The sequence below is a fragment of the Barbus barbus genome (assembly GCF_936440315.1).
Source record: "Barbus barbus genome assembly, chromosome: 44".
In the NCBI taxonomy this organism is placed as follows: domain Eukaryota; kingdom Metazoa; phylum Chordata; class Actinopteri; order Cypriniformes; family Cyprinidae; genus Barbus; species Barbus barbus.
Genome location: NC_136722.1, coordinates 1,784,763 through 1,808,431, shown reverse-complemented (window position 1 = coordinate 1,808,431; position 23,669 = coordinate 1,784,763). Strand labels below are relative to the sequence as shown.

The 23,669-nt window shown below is 35.8% G+C and overlaps 1 protein-coding gene across 3 annotated transcripts in view; it reads left to right on the top strand.

Moving 5' to 3' along the window:
* LOC306863618 (partitioning defective 3 homolog) overlaps window positions 1–23,669 on the top strand; it is a 463,239-nt gene that overhangs the window by 356,911 nt on the left and 82,659 nt on the right. For all 3 annotated transcript variants that reach the window (XM_079407066.1, XM_079407065.1, XM_079407067.1), the window contains one exon: window positions 5,879–6,151. In XM_079407066.1, coding sequence (XP_079263192.1) covers window positions 5,879–6,151 — 273 coding nt within the window. The remainder of the gene's footprint in view (window positions 1–5,878; window positions 6,152–23,669) is intronic.

Below are 23,669 nucleotides of genomic sequence, written 5' to 3'. Positions count from 1 at the left end.
CACACACACACACACACACGCATATAGTAGCAATCTACACTAATTAGCTTTGAGCCCAGAAAGTCACTAAGAGGGATTTGCTCTCTCTTTGTTGTTTTATCGCAGCTCACTGGGGAGTTTTTCCTCCCTATTGTCAATATTTTGATGTTTTCTCTCCTCTCTTGCACTTTTATAATTTTAGTATCAGACTTTGTGAGTGATGCATCAGGAAGTTCACCACAGGCGTTGTTGGAGCCTTTTTGTTGGAATTCAGCAATTATGTGATCTTTAAATTAGCTGAAAATACATATGAGGTGAAGGTCTCTAATAAACGGAATATGAATATTAAAGACTATCCTAAGAATGTAGAATTCACAAACCAGTCACTTACATTATAAACTAGCTAATACTTCAGTATGCCAAATGTGTTATTTTAAGAGATAAGGTTTTCATGTGCTGTATTTTGTGTTGATCATCTCTATATGAACTATAGATGATTATTAAATATGTTTTCAACATTGCTAATAATCATAAATGTTTCTTTAACAGCAAATCAGTATATTATTATGATTTCTGAAGGGTCATGTGACACTGAAGACTGGAGTAATGATGCTGAAAATTCAGCTTTGATCTATATATTTTAAATTGCAATATTGTTTTAAAATATAAAAAAAGCCCTCAAATGTATTCCAAAATTTGGTTATAGATTAGCCTGTTACAATTTAACATTTTAGTTATTTTGCTCATTAACATCAACTAAAAAGTTATTTTTTAAATCATGTGATATTTTAGTAGGAGTAAAATGAACCAAAAATTTGAAATGATGAAACATTGAATACATTTCCATAATGTTTCTGTTAAAAGACAAAAGATGAGGAAAAAAAATGCAATAAATGAGCACTGAAGAGAAAGTGGAGAGAGCGAGAAAGCAGGAATGGGAAACGAGAGCAGGAATAATGTGCTCAGTGCAGCTATTTCTGTGTCCTGCATTAACGCCACACTGGACCATTAATTGTGTAATGAACTAAAGGTGGAAGAGGGAATTCAAAACAGGTTTAGCTAGAAGTTGAGGCACAGACACACACAGTTATGGTCATAGTTCAACGCACACACACACACACACACACACACACAGAGATACTGATTACATAATGCTCATAATATCAAACTAATTCATGTCAAGTTTTGAGTGCAAAGTCATTTTTTTCTGTCCTCACGGAAAGTGAAAAAACTGCATTGTCACAAAATTACAAATAATTACATTTCATTTGTTTATTATACAAAGTAGGCTATGAATCTGGCTTCAAATTTGCCTCATCCTGTCAGAATCAATGTATATTTCAGAGAAACACATGACAAGTTGCTGTATTACATTACAACTATAAACTACAGTTATAATGAACTTAGACTATTGGCTACATTTGGATTATTTTAATTGTAATTATTAATTGTAACTATTTATTATTCTTCATTGTTCACAATCAGCAACTAAAACTAAATCCATGGGAATTTTTTTTGGTAATGTAAATAAAATATAAATAGTACATGAAAAGCAATAACTTAAATGAAAATTAGACACTTATTCATTTACATGTTATATTATATCAATAAAAACATGTTAGACACAGTAACTGAAATTTTATTTTCATTTAAAAAAATATAACAAACTCAAGAAAATGTAATTAGAAATAATAAATAAAAATATCACACAAAAACTAAAATGTAAATAAAAACTGAAAACATAAAAATAATAGATCATTCAAAATATTAACACTGTAGTTGTATAAAAAATAATAATAATAAAATAACACTCCACTGTTGATGGATCTACCAGTGAGCCACAATAAAAATAGAAACCAAACAAAATGCCTTGCTTTGCAAAGATTTTTCATCGTGGATGGTTATAGGATATGGTGTTAAATTAATCTCATAGGCCAGACCAGTGTCTTCATCGTGCTGGTTTTCAACCTGAAGTTAACCTTCTGTCGTACACGGAGCCACATGTGCACTTCTCCTCCCCAGGCCACCGCGCTAAATGAGTTTCAGTCTGGTACTCCAGGGGGCAGGTTACACTGGACCTGTACTTCAGTGTGCTCATTACCTCATTCAAACACAGATAGCGCTCTCGCAGATTTGATTTGGCCATTACAGGCACAGCGCCGGAGGCCTCGTCCTCCTATTGAGTTTCCGTAACTTGTCATAACACGTTTTTTACTGGCAGTGAGGTGACATCAGTTTTTAAGTGGACAGCAGGTTGACGCCGGCCTCGCCAGTGCAAGATATCAACCTTCAAATGTGAAAGAAACAACTTGTAACTAGAGATGCAGCGATACTACATTTCTCCAATAGCTGATTATTCAGAATGACATATACTGATACTGATACATTTGTAAAAAATATGAAAAATGTAAATAAAACAAAGATCAATACAGTACATTTTAAAATAAAATACTTTTTTCAGCTTTTTTCAAAATGTCATGTTTAATTCAGTGTCTTACTTGTCAGTTCTTTGTAATTAATTATGAAATTTAATTGCAAAACTATTTTTGGTACATTACTATAATATTAGAGGTTAGAATTAAAGTGCCCCTATTATGGATTTTTGAAAATGAGCTGTCATGCAGTGTGTAACACAGCTCTAAGTGAATGAAAATATCCTGCAAAGTTATAAATCTGAAAGTGCACCGTGTATAAAGTTATTGTCTCTCAAAAGAAAGAGTCGACTCTGAATCATTGAAAAGAGTCGTTTTTAAAACGAATCCCAAGCCGTTTCATGTTGTTGTCAAAATGAAACATTTAGCATATTGCCCGCCCACTTGTTGCGCGCAGACTTGGGAAAACTTGATTTTCTCGTTGGTCTGAATGAAAATGCAAATTCATTCTTTGCCACTAGGTGCCGCTTTTGGAGCATTAAAAACTCACAAACACCGCTTTAAATGAAATCGACCAATCATCTCAGATTAGCGTCACGCAAAGGAATGGTTTGGAAAAAATAATCGTTGAGTGAATCGTTTGGGAGTCATTGGTAAAAATAAATGCATATTAGAAGAAAATGAAAGTGTTTTTTGACCTTGCATGCATGTCAGCCTGTTGTTGGGGACCAAAATATGAACCTTTCATAACCCATAATAGGTGCACTTTAATATCAGAGCCCAAACTATTCAACTGTAGTTTATATTCCAATATAATAATCACACTCAAATCCAAATGAAATGTTTGTATGCAACATACAGTAAATAAACGTCTCTCTTCTGACACATTGTTCATTTACATTTAGTCATTTGGCAGACGCTTTTATCCGAAGCGACTTACAATTGGGGAATAACAAAAGCAATTCATCTCGAAGAGGCAATCAGACAGAGGAAGTGCTCGTAACACCAAGTCTCAGTCATTGTTCAAATAAGTACAAGCTAGTAGGCAGTTGTTTTATTGACGTCTTTCCTTGGTTATAAAACTATTTGAGATTTTATACGTTTCAGTAAGTTGTACTGTATCTTTCAACAACCTCTGACATTCATCCATGTTTATTTTGTACAACAACTTGCGTTAAATTTGAAGACACTTGCACTTCAACTGAGGTGCCACAGTGATCTGCCACGCCACATTTAATGAACCAAATTTGAGAGCTGAGACTTTTTCTAATCAGCAGTAACAAAGCAATGCTACAAATAATGTTTGGTGAAGGGGAAATGCGCATACCTGGCAATCCTGGCTTGAGCAAAGGGTAATTCATACGGTCAAACAGAACCTATGCTCTGCTATTTTTTAAGTGTGATTGTGCTAATGCGTTATAATTACGTTTACTTTGACAGGCCTAAATTCAACACGAGAGGCTTTTTCTTTACACACAGTATGAGTTGCAGTCTGACATGCTTTGATTGACAGCATATAATCGGCCCTGATCAACTGTTTTCTGCAATCAGCAGAAGTAGTTTTTATCAGCCAGTACTGATTATCAGCCGATATATCGGTGCATCCTTACGGTTCAAGTGATGAACCCAATGAACCGAAAGGTTGGATAAAAACAGAAAGGGAAATTAAAACTCCCACAATACACACACACACACACACACACACATATGAAAAAATGCTGATGTTGATTTCCAAGTATTCCCCAGACTGTTATTGTGAGTCATAAATGCGCACAATTCTAGCGCGGCCAATTGGATTTCCTCAAGCGGGGTGCAGAGAGAGAGAGAGAGAGAAGAGAGCGAGTCGGTGGCATTGTAATTGCATTAGCCTCTGACAGAGAGAAAACGCTCATTGTTGGTAAATTAGATCGCACTTATGAGAAAGTGTGGAAACGTTCAGTCTCGCTGGGAAAATCCGACATCTCTTCTCGGCCCTGGAGTGCTGTCAATCAAACAACTGACAGATAGATTTCAGGGGTCAGAAGTCAACTCTGACCTGGGATGGTGAGGAGGTAGGGCACTTAAATACTTAAAAATGCTCAGGTTTTTGTGATGGGGCATCCCGGGAGTCCCAGAGCCCATCTGGATCTGATGAGATGGGTGGGTACCAAAGACAGAGGTCACCCTACAGGAGGCTTTCCCCTGTCCGCACCAGCCTTTCCTCTTATTCCACTGTCAGAGAGTTCCCATTCCTGAGGATCTCCTTTCCCTTAACAGCACTTACAACGACACATGTGGTCTATTAGACACAAAAAGACTCATTCAGTTCAGCCTACCAGGCCTGGCCTTTGAAAAACTCCTGAGAAAGAGGGAAGACAGAAAGAGGCGGTTGGCGGAAGATCAGAGTGATCTGAAGAAGAAATCACTCCCTTCTTCTTGGGAAGGTTCCCCACTGGCTGTTTTAGGGGATCTGTGCATTGACAAGCTTCTTCAAGGAAAGGGCTGCAACCTTTACCACGAGCGATTTAGAAGTAGAGGCTCGAATGAACGGGGCCTCAGCGGTTTCGCTTCCTTTTCCTTTTAGAGGAGTCCAGTAGTAGTGAAAGGCTTCTAGAAATAAAGCAGGCTTGGCAGGCGTTTAGCAGCCCGTGATGCCAGCAGGGGTCCTGAGCTCAGGGATTCTCCGTGCAGTAGGGAGTCTCAACAAGACCAAGAGGTCTGTCTTCCAATTCGTTGCGTTTGCACATAAAAGCTTTGGCTCTTCATGGCTGTAATAAATGCCATACATTGCTGACGGACTAACTGCTTTTGCTTTTGATGGTGCTTTTGAGGGCAGAAACACAAAGGTGGAAATGAATCCCAAGGTGTAACCCATAAGGCATTTTCACGGGGTGAAACAGAGTTTGAATTGTTTGTCTCAAAAAAATGTAATGTGGCCATCAAGTAACAAGTAATAACCTTATACCTTGAGAATATGTAAATATACATATTTTATTCATTATTATTATTATATATTTTTTTCAGATTTTTACATTTTGTGGCACCTTCTGTGATATAATGCTTTAATTATATTTTCTTTACAGGTTTATGATTTAAGAAACTGCTTCACCAATCAAAAAAAGAAAAATTAAGCCAAAAAAGTTTATGCCAAACTACTGAAGCTTTTTATTTAATTTAATTTATTTATTCATTCATTCATAACATAATCGTTATGTTTTTTAGGGGGTTTTACCACACATTACATATGTATGTGTATATACTGTGTGTGTGTGTATATGTACACTATATATATATATATCTATATATCTCGTTTTGGAGAATTGATACAGTATAGCCAAACAAAATATTGCGATACTCACATGTATCGATATTTTCTTACACCCCTAATATTGAACAGCTCGCACTAGTACCTGTAGTGATACTCACGTTAATGACATGAATATATGACAGTATGGAACCAAATACTCAAATGTAAAAAGAGAGATGTTGAAATTGAACTTGACTGTGCACTACACATCTAAACCTCAAATGATGTTTTGTGTCTGTAGAATTCAAGCGAAGACCAGGGAGCTGCGAGAGCGACAGGCCAGAGAGCGAGACTACGCTGAGATCCAGGACATCAACCGAAACTTCAGCTCCGACGAGGAGCACACCTACGCCGGGATCGGCTCTCTGGACTCATCTCTGGACAGCAGCATGGACCTGAGCCATAACTCCGGTCCAGAGCGTCCGCAGAGCCCCAGAGACCAGGCCTTGCCCTTAGAGGCTCTCTACGCACAGGTCAACAAGCCCCGCAACGGACGCCCACCATCTGCAGACAGGTAAGAGCTCACAGCTTCTCTTCCTTCAGAATCGTTGTGACGTGATGCACAGGCTGCTTTATTCCTGAGATTTTTAGTGTTTGTCAGGGCGGTTAAGTAATACTTGGCTGATGTAACAGGACAATGCCTTGAAATGTTCTTGATTTGAAAGACGCAACCTTGGCTGTGTGTTTCCGAAGCTTTGCATAATGCAAGCTAAAGTGTGTTTTCTCGCTGTCAAATATTTCTCATTTTGTACGGTTGGATCGGGTGAAGGGCACCAACACTTTTGAAGTTTCTTTTATTGTGCTGAGAAAAAAAGACGTTTTTCTTCAGACCTCTCTGATAGAAGATGTTCTTCTTTTATATTTGTTCATGTCTGAAAGTTTGGAAAATGAAAAGCTATTTTCATCCACCCTTTGTAGTGTAAAAAAAAAAAAAAAGAAATTCAAACAAACAGTGTTATCAGATTTCTCACCTGAGTCCCAGCGGCTGCTTTCATAGCACAGGTAAATCATTGATAATTCTCTGGATGGGAAAATTTAATAACCAGCAGGCTCCTTTATTATCACGGATCATGTCAGATCCACCCTCAACGTGCACAGAATCTCTGAATTCATCTGGGATTTTAAGGGAAAGAAAAGTCAACTTTATACTAGAAACTGCTGCAATTAGCTGAACTTTGGAGTGATTTTGACCCACTTAAATAAAACATTTCATTGAAAATGTTCTGCTGAATGTGCTGACAAGCATTTATGGTAAACTAAACTATAATGCCATTTATTTTGATACTTGTAAATCATGCATTAAATATATGTGACCCTGGACCACAAAACCAGTCATAAGGGTTGATTTTTCAAAATTGAGATTTCTACTTTCACTTTCACTTGATGAGGTTTGTTATGATAGGACAATATTTGTCTGAGATACAACTATTTGAAAATCTGGAATCTGAGGGAGCAAAAAAATCTAAATATTGAGAAAATCACCTTTAAAGTTGTCCAAATGAAGTTCTTAGCAATGCATATTACTAATCAAAAATTACGTTTTGATATATTTACGGTAGGAAATGTACTAAATATCTTCATGGAACATGATCTTAATATCCTAATGATTTTTGGCATAAAATAAAAATGGATAATATTGACCCATACAATGTATTTTTGGCTATTGCTACAAATATACCCCAGAGACTTAAGACTGGTTTTGTGCTCCAGGGTCACATATTGCAATTTAGTACATTTAAAATATACTAACTTCATATGTAATACTGAATGACACACTACAGTACTTTACACACGCTTTAGTAAATACATCAAAAGAAGTACTTTTTTAAAACATAACGAAGATTATTAAAACAATTATTTAAAATGCACTAAGACTTAATTTGACATTCTTAGAACCCTTTTTGAAAGTGTACTTAAGTGTGTTAAACACAGTTAAGTGTCTCTTTAAATACACTTAAGTGACCTTTTAATTTATTAATATTATACCATATACGTATTTTTAATTGTATATACTTTTTAGTTTTGATGTACACTACAAGTACACTTTTAATACATTTAAGCACTTCAATTTGTTTACATTTATTACTATATAGGCTACTGTCTAAAAATATTATTAATGTTAACAATGTTTTGAAAGGTCAAAGGGTTAAGTGTTAATATATGGTGAATATATGTAAAAGGAACCATGCAACATTAAAACAGGACTTTATACCTTTATACCCAAGTCAAAAAAACTATTATTGTGGAATGTACTCCTTTTTTTCCCTCCCAACATCCTTTAGTCTTTGGTTTGCATTAAAGGTCCACAGAACCATGATTTTCTATTTGTTAATGCAACTAGTTGGTGGTATTAATATTTAGGAAGATTGAAATGCATATGCAACTGAGGACAGGGTGAATCTTTTTGAGAACGATTGTGCTTAAAAAAGTTGTCATCTTTTAGAAGTTCACTAGCATTGCATCAAAGCATGCAGACATGGACTAAAAGTTGCAGAAGTTTGTGTGTTCAGGAAGAGTTGAGAAGTTGTTTTTCATCTTCTGTGTTGATGTCAGCGTTCTGATGTGTGTTACAGACACTGAATATCTGATGCAGAGGATTGACCTACATTTGTTGTGGTGAAATGAGAGTATTTTCTGAGATACAGAAGCAATATATTCCATTTTGTGCTGTCGCTGTTCTCCAGCTTCCAGATTCGTGGCTTGTTTTATGGTATTTATGACAAATTCACCAATAACCATCCATCAGTGTATGAAAACTAAGGGAAAGTCGCTTTGTATTCACACTGAAGAATCGCTCTGTTCCTCTAGCAGTTATGAAATGGTTAGCGGTTAGTTATGGAAATGCTACTAAAGGCCAGCGTGTCTCTGTCATGAACAGTAATTACTCTCTGTGGGTTTATTACGGTGGTGGGTAATTGGCTCGTCTGCGGCGTGAAGCAGAGGCAGTGATGGACAGGTGTCAGTCACTCAGGCTGTGACCTTTCCCAGAATGCAGTGGGACGGGGATTATTACGTTACCAACTGCTGTTCTCCCAGCAGGAGCGTTACCACCGGCCGCTGACACCCCGCCGTTCGGCCGCAGTGTGAATGTGAGGAGGTTACGTAGCGCTCAGTAATCTAATGAATCCTTGTGCCAATATCTCTGGTGGCAGCGCTCTGTCCCTAGTGTACTGCAGTGTGTGAATGCACAGCAATATTAACATTCATTTATGCACTTATTGATTTACTATGCATGCATATTACTAAGGTAATCTAATATAATAGTGCATTTTATTTATAAAAAATACTTTATTATGATAAGTTTTACCTTTATTATTTAAATAGTAACACTAAATAATTTGACAAACTTGTATTATTAATTAAATTATTACAGTAAGTATTGTGTAACTTTTCAGTTCAATATCTTCTATATACAGTATCATCTATTATTTGTTCATAGATATAATAATAATAATAATAATAATAATAATGCATCATTATTTTAAATATAAATATTATAATATTTTATTAAATTATTACATTAAGTATGGGCAATTTCTATTATGTTCTATATATATATATATATATATATATATCATCAATTAATTACATAGTATTTTTACAACAACAACAACAACAACAATAATAATAATAATATATTTGTACATTATTCTTATTAAATATATGCACTATATGAAATATAAATATTGCATATTTTCATGCACTATTATACTTTTGTTAATAATTATAAGTATGAATTATATTATACAGTAAGTATGAATAATTATTCAGCAACTATTCAGTTGTCATTAATAATAATAATAATAATAATAATAATAATAATAGTAATAGTAATCTTGTTAAATATTATGCATTATTTAAAATATAAATACTGTATAATATGTAATTTTATACTTTTATTGATAATTTCATTATTACATTATAAGTATGAATTATAAGTATGAATAATTATTCAGCAACTCTTCAGTTGTTGTAATCATCATCATCAACTGCAAAAAAAGGAAAAAAGGATAATGTCTTGGCAGAAAATTAGCGGTACATTTTCTGTTACGTTTAAGGACGTTTCATTCAACCATTAAACACAACTCAATTAAAAACACGGAAAATTCCTTCAAAATAACATTACATCAGATTTTTTATAGTATATCAGTATATTATCAGTATAGTTTTATGTTAGTAGCAGAGTATAGTTTGTTGTTTTGTTTAGACAAAGAGAACAATCAAATACAAGAGAAAAAAAAGCGATGTGGAAATGCTTGTTTTATGACACTGATAGATGTTATTACCGACAGTTCTGCTCAGCATCTTTCACTCCAGAGTGTCCTGATGTAGTAAATGTCAAACTTTGCTGCTTGAAAACAATTGCTTTTGTCTGTCCTTCAGGGTTCATATAAATGTTTCTTATATGGCTGATGATACAGGCTTTTATATTTTCTGCAGTGTGCATATTCAGCCGTTCTGTCTGAAAATAAGGAAAGACACCCATAGATATACAAAAACCCCAAAAGATGCATTAATCACATTACTGAAACTAAATCTGAGCTAACAACATCCTACAACCAAAAGCCCTTGGTTTCCTGCCCATTTTCTGTTTATTAATTAGCTAAATACCCAGAAGCAAATACAAATATTTTCAGCACAGTCTGTGACATTAAGATTACTTTATGAAATTCTAGCACATTCTTTGCTTGTTTTTCCTCTTCATATATGAGCATCTCAACTCTTTGCTCTCCAGCGTGAAATAATAAACACGTTTATTTAACTATAAGTTGCATATGGAAGGTCTTAAACAGAGGTCTTAAATCTTCTCTCCTTTTAAAATAAAATGCTTATTTCAGAAAGCAGAGTTATAAGCCTTGTTGCAAACGTACCTGCTTGACATCTGATTACATGCAAATCATCCTGCATATATTTTAAATAGTGAGTTTGGAGCTTCACACTGCTTTGCATATCACTTAGAAGCAAGCCTTTGTGAAATACGTTGTAATATTTGTTGTTGCGCTTCTGGAATAAATTGCACACTTTCATTGGCGTTTGGCTGCGAGGGCTGTAATCTGCGTGAATGGCATAATGCATTCACATTCTAGACAGTCGCACCACTCATTTGAAAGGCCCGACTCCCTCCGTGATTCAAAACAAAGCCCAAACAAACATTTGCATTTCTAAATGAAAACTAATAGAAGTTTGATAGTGTCAGGCTCCTGGAATAAACAGTCCTTGAGCGAGCGTCAACTTTAGCTCATTAGAAAGAGAGGAAAAAGTTTTATCACAGATTTTCTCAGAGATGTTTTCTTGGACGTTTAAGTGTTTATTCTCTTAAAGAAGTGTCACGGAGGAAAATAGATTTCATCTCTTTGTAGATAACATTGGAGAGGAGGATTTCCTGTCTAAAGTGCACAGAACAGGAAGTGGATAAGGCTCAGCAAGGGTCTGTTCAAATTCTGTCAATCACAGCCGCCTACTGAGGCCTGTATCCGCAGCAGAGAATCTAGTTTAAAAAAGAAAAAAGTAATATTTCATTTATTTTCCCCAAATCAAAATAAACATATAATACTCTGTTTAATATTCTGACATTATTTTAGCATTCTTTTTTTTCATGTTAATTAGGCATAGCACTAGGGGGAGAAAAAAAACAACATTCATTTATTTATTTGTTTGTTTAAATTGTATTTATTTTATTATCAGATAATATATTTCATCATCATAATACAATGATAATAATAAGGTAAAATCAACCACAGTTGACCATTATTATTATTATTAATTAATTAATTATTTTTTTTAGGATGGAATTAGACGTGGATATGTTTAACATGAGATTATTTTATTTTCAGATACTCTAAGTAATAATTTGAAATTCTATAATACTGTTGTAACGAACGAGACGAGAGACATACAGATCCATTTGCAGAGCTTTATTCCCAGACATGGTCAGAAACAGGCAGAACACCAGCAAACAGGTATGGCACAGGCGAGACAAAAGAGTAATCCAAGGACAGACGTGATCAGTCTCCGGCAAACAATATCCAACAGGGCAAGGCCAAACGACCAGACAAGAAACAGAACAACAGAAAAGGAAACAGACAATAAGGCAACACGATGTGACTAGACTAGATAGGGAACTGGCTCCGTAAAGTAGCTATCACTAGGAGAGCGAAGAATGCTAAACAATACTCTGCGATCCGAAATAGGAAGTCCAAGGCTTATAAAGTGTGTTTGATTGGTTGCAGCTGTGTGTAATCAGTGCTGTGGATGATGGGAAATGTAGTCCGGGGTGACATGCAACAGTTTGTGTAGTGTGAGAGTCACTGGAAGGCATCTGGTGTCGAGCAGACGGAAAACCACAGACAGGATTTGTGATAACTATGGTAATAATAAAGTAAAATCAACCACAATTAACCTTTATTATTGGTGTTGTTGTTTACATTTATTGAGTATCTGCTAGCTAGAATGTCATGAATCTTCTTGAAAAGATCAGCTTCAGATCTTTTTAGGCATGTTCGCGCTCCCTCAACAAAAGTTAACAAACACAGACTCCAGTGGCTGTGCTGTTTGTTTGCATTTGTCTGAGCATTGAAAAGCAGCCTGAAGCCTCATAACACTTGTGTCCCACTTACAATTCACTGGCAGCATCTCACATCTCAAAGCTCTTGACATGCAGTCCGAGTTTGCAGTTTGAGTCCTGAGAGTCAGTCGATGAGTTCAGAGCACACGAGGCGATGTTGTGCGCTGTAGCCTCGAGCAGCGTATTTCTCACACGCCGCAGGCTAAATCTGCGACTGGCGTAACACAGCCCTCCTCCTTCATCATTGCTGTTTACTGGAAATTTGAGTTTGGGAACTTGTTCTCTTTTCCCAGCTATCTTTAGATCACTGCTAGCACCACCAATCACTCTGAGGCGGCCACACATCTGCTGACTTTCATGTGACCTGTGTGCCGTTTCAGGCTTGTTGCATTGAAAAAAGAGAGAGGGAATGCATTGAAGGAATGCGTCGTTAATTTTCCAGCATGTTCAAATAAATATCTGTTTTGTTGGCCTGGTCAAGGCCTCCAAAGTGCATTAGCCACAGCCAATAGACATGCCATTGATTTATTGGTATTAAAAAGGTGACGCCATGATGATGTTGGATGCTGTTTATAGTGCGGTGGAGTCTATTGGATACAGGCTTCAGTGATGAAAAATTGTGGTGCCGCCATGGTATACTAGCTGAAGCATGTTGCATGCAGTGGAAAAAAACTTAAAATAAAATATATTTATGTATGTATGTACAGTATGTATTTATTTATTTAGGATACAATATGACCGATGTTGGATACCGAAAGTAATTATATTATATATTTCATAATATATATTTTTTATATTATAAAAATATATTATTATACATTCTAAAAAAATATTTTATATTATAAAAACAAAACAAAACTTGGTGCCATCATTGTATACAAGCCAAAGCATGTGGCATGCAGTGTAAAATAAAAAAAGTTTAATTAATTAATTTATTTATTTGATGAAATATGAGCTGGATATGTTGGATACTCAAAGTAATATTGTATTATATGTAATTATATTATAATCTTTATAATATTTTATATATTATGAAATATTATATTATATAATTTTATATGATAAAATGTTATAAAACTGTGGTCCCATCATACTGAAGTGTGCTGCATGCAGGGGAAAAAAGGGGTTAAAAATGGGTAAATAAATAAATAATTTAATTTGATTTGCAAAGTTGAAATATGTCGCAGACATGTTGTATACTAAAAATATACATACATATAGAGGGCTTCTGGGCAAAATTCAACCTCTTGCATCTCACCCATCAGTAGCCTGGGATTGTGAACATTTGCATGTGATTTCATCTACGTCTTGTCGACACAGCAACAACCCGTGTCTATAAAGTCAATAAAAGCCTTTTTATGTTTCTCTTCTTGGCCAAAAATGCATCAACAGAAGAGGACGTTCAGGCGAAAACCCTCAGCGGAAACAGAAAAACCTCTTTATCTCGCCGTTCTGCAGCTGAATAAATATGCTCAGACAATTACCAAATGTCTGGGTCCGGTTGGTCTGCCTTTAACAGCGTGCCGTCGAAGGTCAGAGCGGCAGTAAAGCGTGGAGAGTCGCGGCTCTCTGGCCTGTAAAAGGTTTGTAAGACTGGCCAGGGCCAGTGAACACACCGCTCTCGTCCCAGGCTCCATTATCCAGATTCTCCTGCTTTATTAGCGTGGTTTGATCGGTCCCCTCTGAACGAATGAGAGGCAGTTGAAGCGGGTTCAGGATCTGTGAATGAGCCTCACATCTCACAGTCCTGAGTCACGCTACATTTCAAATCAATCTGATACCAGCCCAAACAAGGTTATTAGGGATGGAAGTACAGCTGTTCAATATGCTGTACTGTTGAGTACTTGGGCGTCCACCGCTCAGCCAACAAAACATACAGAAGTGTGTCTTTGAGTGGATAAATTCCTTTTTAAATCGGGTTGTGAAAGACTAGATTCATCCATTACATGTTAATTGGGTCATGGAATGATACGGAAAGAGGTTGAAAAATAAGACGTCAGCCTTAAATTGATTAGATCCTGAAAGAAAAAAAGAGAGAGAAATAAAAAAGAATTAAAAGGTGACCTTTTTATCAAAAAAATCATATTTGTATTAAAATGCACTAATTATTTTCAGTAAGACCTGTAATGTATGTTAAAAGAGAGACTTAATCTTTATCTAATGATTTCTTTAGGTTTAGTTTTCGTTGTAACACTATAATTGTTCGTTTTATTATAATTTTTATTTTATATTTATTCTATTTTTATCTGGGTTTTGTTTTTTTTATTCATTTTATTTTTATTTATTTTTTGTTTGTTTTGTTTTAATAATTTAGGGCTGCTAATGTTAATGTGCTAAATAGTATAATTTATAAATAGTGAATATTTGTATTTGTTTATGCTTTCCTTTTATTTTTTGTGTATTTTATTGTTCTATTATTATTATTATTATTTATATATATATATATATATTTTTTTTTTTTTTTTTTTTTTTAAAGATCTTTTACTATAGAGTTATTTTAGTATCATTGGTATACTATTATAGTTTTAGTTAGTAATCTGAATTACATTTTATTTTTTCAATTTGATTTAGTTAGTCTTATTTATGTTGTGGTGTTTTTTTCTAATGTTTGACCATTTTTTATTTTGATACATTTCATGAAAATGTATTTTAGTTTGGTTTAAGTTTATTTAAAACTTAGTATCACGCCAGTTTACGAAAATTGTTTCCATTAATGATAATAACCGTGTTGCGTGGTGTTGTTTTTGTGTGTGATCTGAATCTTTAAATATGAGCATAGTTGAATCTAACCGGACAATCACAGGACGTGCAGAGTCTAAAAGACAGGAATCATTTTGGAATTAAATCATGACGCCTTAAATTAGAATTGTATAGAATCTTGTCGTTATTGTGAATGTACTGGATTTCTGACCTTAGTATTTGTGTCGAGTTAAAGTTTATTGTCTCAGCGTCTGGTTAGCTTAGCCTCGTAGCTCTCGGTTTTTAGCGATTTCGAGTGAATTGTTGCAGGAAGAAAGCCGTGATTCAGTATGAAGCTCTCCAGGGGGCCAGGACTGTAGGACCTGTGTGTTCAGACAGAAGATGTGCTGGAGTTGTGTATGGAGTGGGGTGCAGAGCTCTGAGCTGTCGGTGTCACGCAGAATGATATTTCAGGAGCATGAAACAAACTGTCACCTCTTTGATGCACATGATTTGATTGACGGCTGCTCCCATTAGAGTGAGATCCTCTAAGCTGCTGCAAGTCAAGGTGAGACGAGATGAGAGCGAGAGGAGAGCATGGTCTCTCTTCACCTCTCCTCCTCTAAATCCAGTCCGTCCTGACGCTGCACTCCGCTTCAGTTGGATTATGAAGTGCAAGTAGCTCAATAGCTTTTGATAAAATTTTAGCAGCTGTTGGTTTTGTGCTTTTTCCTTTTACCTTTATTTTGATCCTTCTTTGGGCTTGTGATAATTGGAAGTTAATGTCTCAGATCTGCTGATGCCGCCCGACTTTTGTCACTTGACTGACAGGGAATCTGCACTTTAGTTCATTTTTTATTGATTAAATAAAATTTTATTGTATATGTTTGGATTCAAAAATCATTTAAAGTATCTCTCATATTTTATAAGTAAAAATGTATTTATTGATTTATTTATTGATTGATTTAACAAAAATATTGGTGTTATATTAGTACCATTGGTATACTTAATATTAAGAATTAGATTTTATTTTGATATTTTATGTTTTCAGATTCATTTTCATGGTTCGGTACGTACCTCGGTTCGGGGCTCACGATTTCAGTACAACAGGGAAAAAAGAAATCTATGCTCAGTTTCTTTTCATTTATTTTCAAACAGACAGTAGTGCAAATTACATTTTTTATTACAATATTATTACATGTTATATATATAACATCTGTTTTTTTTTCATTGTGAGTGTACACAAATAAAAGCAGACCTTTTATACAGTGATTATTAATAAGACAACAAGTGTTTAAAGTTGATTCTGCTGTTACAAGGAAACAGTTGAAGTGATCGTGCCGGTGCGCGCACACACACACACACGCACACAAAAAAAAACAAAAAACACACACACATCAGTTCCAGCATTGCTAACTTGACAGTGCAGTTGGTACTTTATCAAAATAAAATACAGTGAGCCAAACATCAGCGCACCCGCCTCTGTGTCACCGTTGGAACGCGACTGAAGCACAAAGCCCATCATTTACTTAATAAATAATAGTTTAGCATTCATATACGTTACATCGCAAATTATGTAATATTTGGATTTGTGATGAATGAGAAAGGTAGGATACACGAGCACAAAGCCCCATTTTGCAAACAGTTGAGTGCGTAAGCCTTTAAAGTATACTCCTTTGTCAGTCTATGTGAGAGACACGTTCAGAATCAACATATGGTCAATGTCTTGTTTTCAAGTGCGCAACTCTAAGGCTAGAAGGGATACGTATGGCGCTACACTGAAAGTGAAAGTGACGTGACATACGGCCAATACTCGGAATTTGTATTTTTGTAATGAATTTGTATTTGGAATTTAACCCATCCAAAGTGCACACACACAGCAGTGAACAAACACACCCGGGGAGCAGTTGGGGATTCAGTGCCTTGCTCAAGGGCACCTCAGTCGTGGTATTGAGGGTGGAGAGAGCGCTGGACATTCACTCCCCCCCACCTACAATCCCTGCCGGCCCGAGACTCGAACCCACAACCTTTGGATTACGAGTCCGACTCTCTAACCATTAGGCCACGACTTCCCTTTCTGCTGGCGGTTATCAAATAGCGTTGCATTACTGTAGGCGCCCCCTTCTGGATTGAGGGTGAATTGCCAGTATTTGTCGTAAGGCCTCATGAAATGTCTGTACCGTGACGGTTAGGTACGAATACATGTACCGTGCCACCCCTAATATACAGGGGTGCTACCATGCTTGACTGTAGGCAAGACACACTTGTCTTTGTACTCCTCACCTGGTTGCCGCCACACACGCTTGACACCATCTGAAACAAATAAGTTTATCTTGGTCTCATCAGACCACAGGACATGGTTCCAGTAATCCATGTCCTTAGTCTGCTTGTCTTCAGCAAACTGTTTGTGGGCTTTCTTGTGCATCATCTTTAGAGGAGGCTTCCTTCTGGGACGACAGCCATGCAGACCAATTTGATACAGTGTGCGGCGTATGGTCTGAGCACTGACAGGCTGACCCCCCACCCCTTCAACCTCTGCAGCAATGCTGGCAGCACTCATACGTCTATTTCCAAAACACAACCTCTGGATATGACGCTGAGCACGTGCACTCAACTTCTTTGGTCGACCATGGCAAGGCCTGAGTGTAATCTGTCCTGTTAAACCGCTGTATGGTCTTGGCCACCGTGCTGCAGCTCAGTTTCAGGATCTTGGCAATCTTCTTATAGCCTACGCCAACTTTATGTAGAGCAACAATTCTTTTTCAGATCCTCAGAGAGTTCTTTGCCATGAGGTGCCATGTTGAACTTCCAGTGACCAGTATGAGATTTAACACACCTGCTCCCCATTCACACCTGAGACCTTGTAACACTAACGAGTCACATGACACCGGGGAGAGAAAATGGTTAATTGGGCCCAATTTGGACATTTTCACTTAGGGGTGTACTCACTTTTGTGGCCAGCGGTTTAGACATTAATGGCTGTGTGTTGAGTTATTTTGAGGGGACAGCAAATTTACACTGTTATACAAGCTGTACACTCACTACTTTACATTGTAGCAAAGTGCCATTTCTTCAGTGTTGTCCCATGAAAAGATATAATAAAATATTTACAAAAATGTGAGGGGTGTACTCACTTCTGTGAGATACTGTATACACACACACACACACACACACCAAGGTTATTATGGTTTAGAATTTTTAAATTAGTTTTATTTTAATATCGTTTTCAAATTTGCTAAGAAATTCAGTTTAGTTTTTATTACTTTCATTAATATTTTTGTTTTAGTTTAGTTTTTATTTTGTGAACACATTTTTTGGTTTTTATATAGTTTAGTTTCCGTTTTAGTTTCAGTTTTAAAGTTTAGCAGAATCAACAGATCACTTCCAGAGTGAAGGCCAAAGAAAGACATAATTTAACCTTGAGTGAGGCAAACGTTTAGCGACAAAATTAACCCATGCTGAGATTGATAGACGGTAAAAGTATACAAATATACACCAAAGGAAGTAAGCCTTTTTACTACATAAATCTACACAAGTTACGCTTAAAGTCATATCTAATGGTGTGTTGAGATATTTAATATGAAAATGAAAGTAGCCTAATTTGGTCAATATAATTAATTTAGTTAAACTACATTTAAAATGGCCCAAAAATGTTGCCTTGGCAACTACATGAAATGAAATAAAATTAAATAATATATATATTTTTCTATTTATTTGTGTTTGTTTATTTATTTGTTTGTTTAAAAAATGAACCAAATACATTATTTTACTGTAGTGAACTAAATTGTGATGCTGTTTTTGTTGACTGTTGTATGTGTTACTGATTACTAACTGGCAGGATTATCAAATATGCAAACTATTAAATTATAAAGCACTTAATGGACAGAGAACATGTTGGAAATGAGAGGCATCTGAATCCATCAGAAACCTGTATCCAGTGTACTGTAAGTGCAGACGTCACTTTCTCTCTGATGTTTTATTGTTCTGTCATAAAGGCACATTTTCTTCTCCATTACAAATGCGATTATGAGATTTCCTTACTCGATAACGCAGCCACAGCTCTGCTGCATTACAGCATACATTCACCTTAATTAATGTACAACTACAAATTCATCTTAATTGCGGTGGTGATTTTATTTTATTTATTGTCTTTTTTTCCCTGCTTAAATCAGTTAGAGCACCATTATATCGCTGGAGCGCACTTTAAATACTTTTTGTTAATAATTGATGTGTAAATAAATGGTGTGAATGTTTAATCTGTTCTTTCATTAAGCCCAAGGGAAAGTAAAATCTCATATATGTCTCAAGCACACAGTCTTAATGGCGCTGCCTTTGATTACGGTAATTTCAGCTGCTTACATCAGCAGCAAAACGTTGGCAGATACACCACTTATTGCTTCCTCTGCTCGTTTACTGACGCTTCCCGCAGAGATGCAGCTCATACTGAGTCTGTTGGTAGCAATAAAACAAGAGAAAGAAAGATGCTTCTAGAGCTTTGTTTTCCTCTTTATATTTGTTAGTCCTTTTTCTGTGAAAACACAAAAATTCAAGGGACAGCATTTTTATGTCTTAATTTTTTCATTGTTTATTAATTTAATAGATCAAATAATATATTATAATTTATGCTTAAATCATTAAAAATACTTATTTTTTTAAATACATCACACATTCGTATTTATTCTTATTTTTTAATTCTTAATTTCATGCATTAAATCATATTTATTTTGATTTATGCTTAAATCATTAAAAATACTTATTTTTTAAATGCATCACATATTCGTATTTATTCTTATTTTTTAATTCTTTCATGCATTAAATCATATTTATTTTGATTTATGCTTAAATCATTAAAAATACTTATTTTTTAAATGCATCACATATTCATATTTATTCTTATTTTTTCATTCTTAATTTCATGCATTAAATCATATTTATTTTGATATATGCTTAAATCATGCGCAAAAAAAAACAATGTTTATTGATTTTAGGGACCTTTTTAAATTATTTTTCATTCTTTGTTATCATATCTCAATTTAATAAATCAAATATATCATATATATTTTTACTGGGAAACATGACAAAATGATTGTTTTTGTTGTGTGGAAACAGAAACACACATACATATCCAGTCGGATAGGCTCATTTCATGAGCGTGTGTCTGCTGCTGTACTGTAGTGATAATACAGTGACGTTAACACAGCGTGTGTGTGTTGCCTTATCATACGCTGTGTGTGCTGATAGTCTGTGGAGTCTTGGAGGTGAAAAGCCAGTGAATTATCTGAATGAGAGACGAGCGATTTCCCCTCCGTTTGCCCCATTACATTCATTTAGGAAAGAAAACAGGCTGCGAGGAGCGGGGCTCATCTCACACGTATGCAAACACACCAAACCAGAGGAGTGTACAGTGTACAACTGCAGCAAAGTCAGATTGTAAGGGCTCAACTGGTTCCAGTGGTCTTTCCCGATGCCTGTCTAAGTGGCGGGGTCCTCACTGGGGATCTGTCTCTGGCGCTCATCCAGGTGTCCTGGTCTCCGCTGACGTTCAGGGCTGTAGAGGTCGTCTCTGGGTGCTGATCCACCATCTGATCTGGATACAGACTGGATCTGGTGACTGCAGTGACCATCTGGGTTGGATATGTACCGGATCGGGTGGCTACGATATGTCCCCGGGGCTCATCCAGGTGTCCGGCCACCGCTGACGATCAGGGCGCCGATCCACCATCTGATCCGGACACGGACTGAGAAACAGAATAGAAACAGACTAATATTAGCGTCGATGCCATTCTTCTTATGATGTAACGAGTACATCATGTGTTATGGGGAGTGTTCCCGGTTCCGGTTGATCTAATTAATGCAGCCTAACAATCCTTTAACGGATTTGAATAATATAAGTGTATTAGTGTGTTATGTGTAAGCCAGGTTAAAGAAATGTGTCTTTTAATCTAGATTTAAACTGACAGAGTGTGTCTGCCTCCCGAACAGTGTTAGGTAGATTCATGGAACTGAATGGTGATATTATTATTATTAATGTTGTTGTTGTTATACATCCATATAACTTTATATCATATAAATATACTTAAACTGAGCATCACATTTTCTTAATTGTCATTTATAAATGTAATAGTAATAATAATGTTATATGTATATCCATACAACATAAACGTGATGTAATTATATCATATAAATGACCTAAACTAAAATTTACACATAGTATTATTATTATTATTATATAAAATGTAATGATATTGTATGATTTTTATTTTTTTATATAATTTATACAAAATTAAATTTGATATGCACAATAAAAAAAAAAAAAAAAAACGTATTAATGGTTAAGACACCACTCATGAAACTGATCATGTATGTAATCAGGTCATGTGACAACATAGCATACTACATTTTAAAATGAGTATCATTGCAAAAATTGTACTCCTTCAAATTATTACTATTATTATTTTTTATAGTATGCAGTATTTAGTACATACTAGTACTTTATTCTGAACACAGCCTTTGTCAATGAAAGTAGGAACCCTTGAAAAACATAAAATAAAAACTTTTTTTTTTTAGTTCTAAGGAAGTGAACTATAATGCCTCGGGATGTTATAAAAGCAAATAGGATCAAGAGAGGAATGCCTAGTGCTTTATTCGATTCCTGATGGCAAATAAATCACATCTTTAACCCTGCGTGACTCCATGACGAATGCACACTCATCTGTCTGCGAGAGAGAGAGACTGTGCTTAGATATTAGATATCTCCCCGTAATGGCCTTTTCTGGGTCACCGGCGCTTCTTTCTATTTTCTGTCGTCTACTGTATGTTTGAGGTCGTCTCGACAGTTTTCAGATGATGGATAACCCAATTGGCTAACGTAATCACGGATCCCTCAGCTAGCATAACATCCAGGCTCTCATTCTCCCGTCCCGAACACCTCCCCAGAAATAGCGGCAGTAATAAATGTGATTGGGAGAGCAGGAGTGTGATGGAGGATCTGAGATTTCCTCCAGTATTCCCCCTCTCTCTCTCTCTCTCTCTCTCTCTCTCTCTCTCTCTCTCTCTCTCCTGCTGTCTTATCTATTCCCTCTCTTTCTCTGCTCATCCACCGGCCGCTCTCTGCGGATCTTATTCTTGATTGTTTGATATTGTCAGAGCTGCTTTCTCCCTGTTTCACATTTGTAGACTTGTGTTTTTCTTGGTTTCTTGTCTGTTAAGAAATCTGTGTGCGCTGTTCTTAATATTTTTGCAAACTCATGTTTCATAATTTCAGGCTGGATCAAATACAGTATGGAATATGTATGGCATAAAATGTAAAGAAAAAAACAATATCTAGTTGCATAGTTATCGTTGTGCTAAAATATATTTTAATACCATATCTAATTATGAAAGTTTATTTGTATCTTAGTTCTTCAAGTAAGTTTTTTGGAACTGATTCAAACCACTGACTCAATTAGTTGTTTTAATGAATCAATGTTCATAGCACTTACTGTGGCAATTTATTGTGTTATTTACTATTAAATTATATTTAATAATATTTTAAATTTAAATTATATTTATATAACATATAATTGCCTTATACATTTTATAATTGTATTATAAAAATAAACAATATTGAATGTTTTGTAATATTATAGAGAAATGTTTAGCATTATTAAAATGTGTTCTGTTTGTTGTTTTTAATTGAACTTCTTACAGATGCGCACAAATATCAAGGAATATCTTCAGTTTTATCAAACGTATTGAGGTATAATTTTTATAACACCAGTATAGTTTTAATTAAGTTTCAAAGAACATGTCATCTGTTGTGTCTCATTTTGTAAAATGTGCTAAATATTTATTCAAACACTGTTGCAATGATTTATCTTAATATATGATCACAAATAAGTGATCATTTTTCTTCTTCCCTGTGGCATTTTATTAAATGTTATATACAGTATGTATGTATGTGTGTGTGTGTGTGTGTGTGTGTGCATAATATAATTAATATAAATATTATATTAAAGTTATAACTGCAAATGATTTTAAAAATGTATATATATATATATGTACATGCACTAAAGGGATCTTTTGTCGTCTGTCTCTATTGTATGGTTTCTCTCAGTCTCTCACTCTTTCGGTGTCTTACTCCCCTCTGGCATGTTACCCTGTGTGATTTGGCCCTCATTGTCCCGCTGGCATCCTTGCTGTCCCTGCCCCTCCGCCGGGCCCCTCCATCCTTGGCAGGTGTGGATTTGTGAAGGTGACCCCGGGCCCTTCCTTCCTGATCTGGCAGCTCTGGGCTGGGGAGGGACAAGCCGAGTGAGACGTAGCTCTTCACAAACTGGCTGAAGTTGGACAGAACTTGGCTAGAATTTAGCTGTTTCTCATGCGAAATATAGAAATGTATGCCAACTCTCTCTGTTCTCTCTGTCAGTCCAAACACACACACGCACACACACACTGCTGGCTCCATCGAGGTCTTTTGACAAGGTGCAATCAGACAGGTGAGGCCCGCTCGGTTTTTCTTTCCATTAGTAATAGACTCGGTTACACAAGCTGCATCTGCCCTGCAGATGGATGAGTTAGAAATGGATGTTTTTGTATCTACATAATCTAATTTGGACGACACTGGAGGTCTACCATAAACAAATGGCCATAAGTGGTTGCTTCGGGTTTCAAAGGGAAAAGAACCAAACTGCTGATTGATTTAGCCTTTCACGAGAACCTGTAGTAGAGTTTCCGATTTCTTCATTTAAACTAATTCAACCCTAGAACGCATGAAAGGATTCAAACTAACCAAAAGACTTTTGAAGAA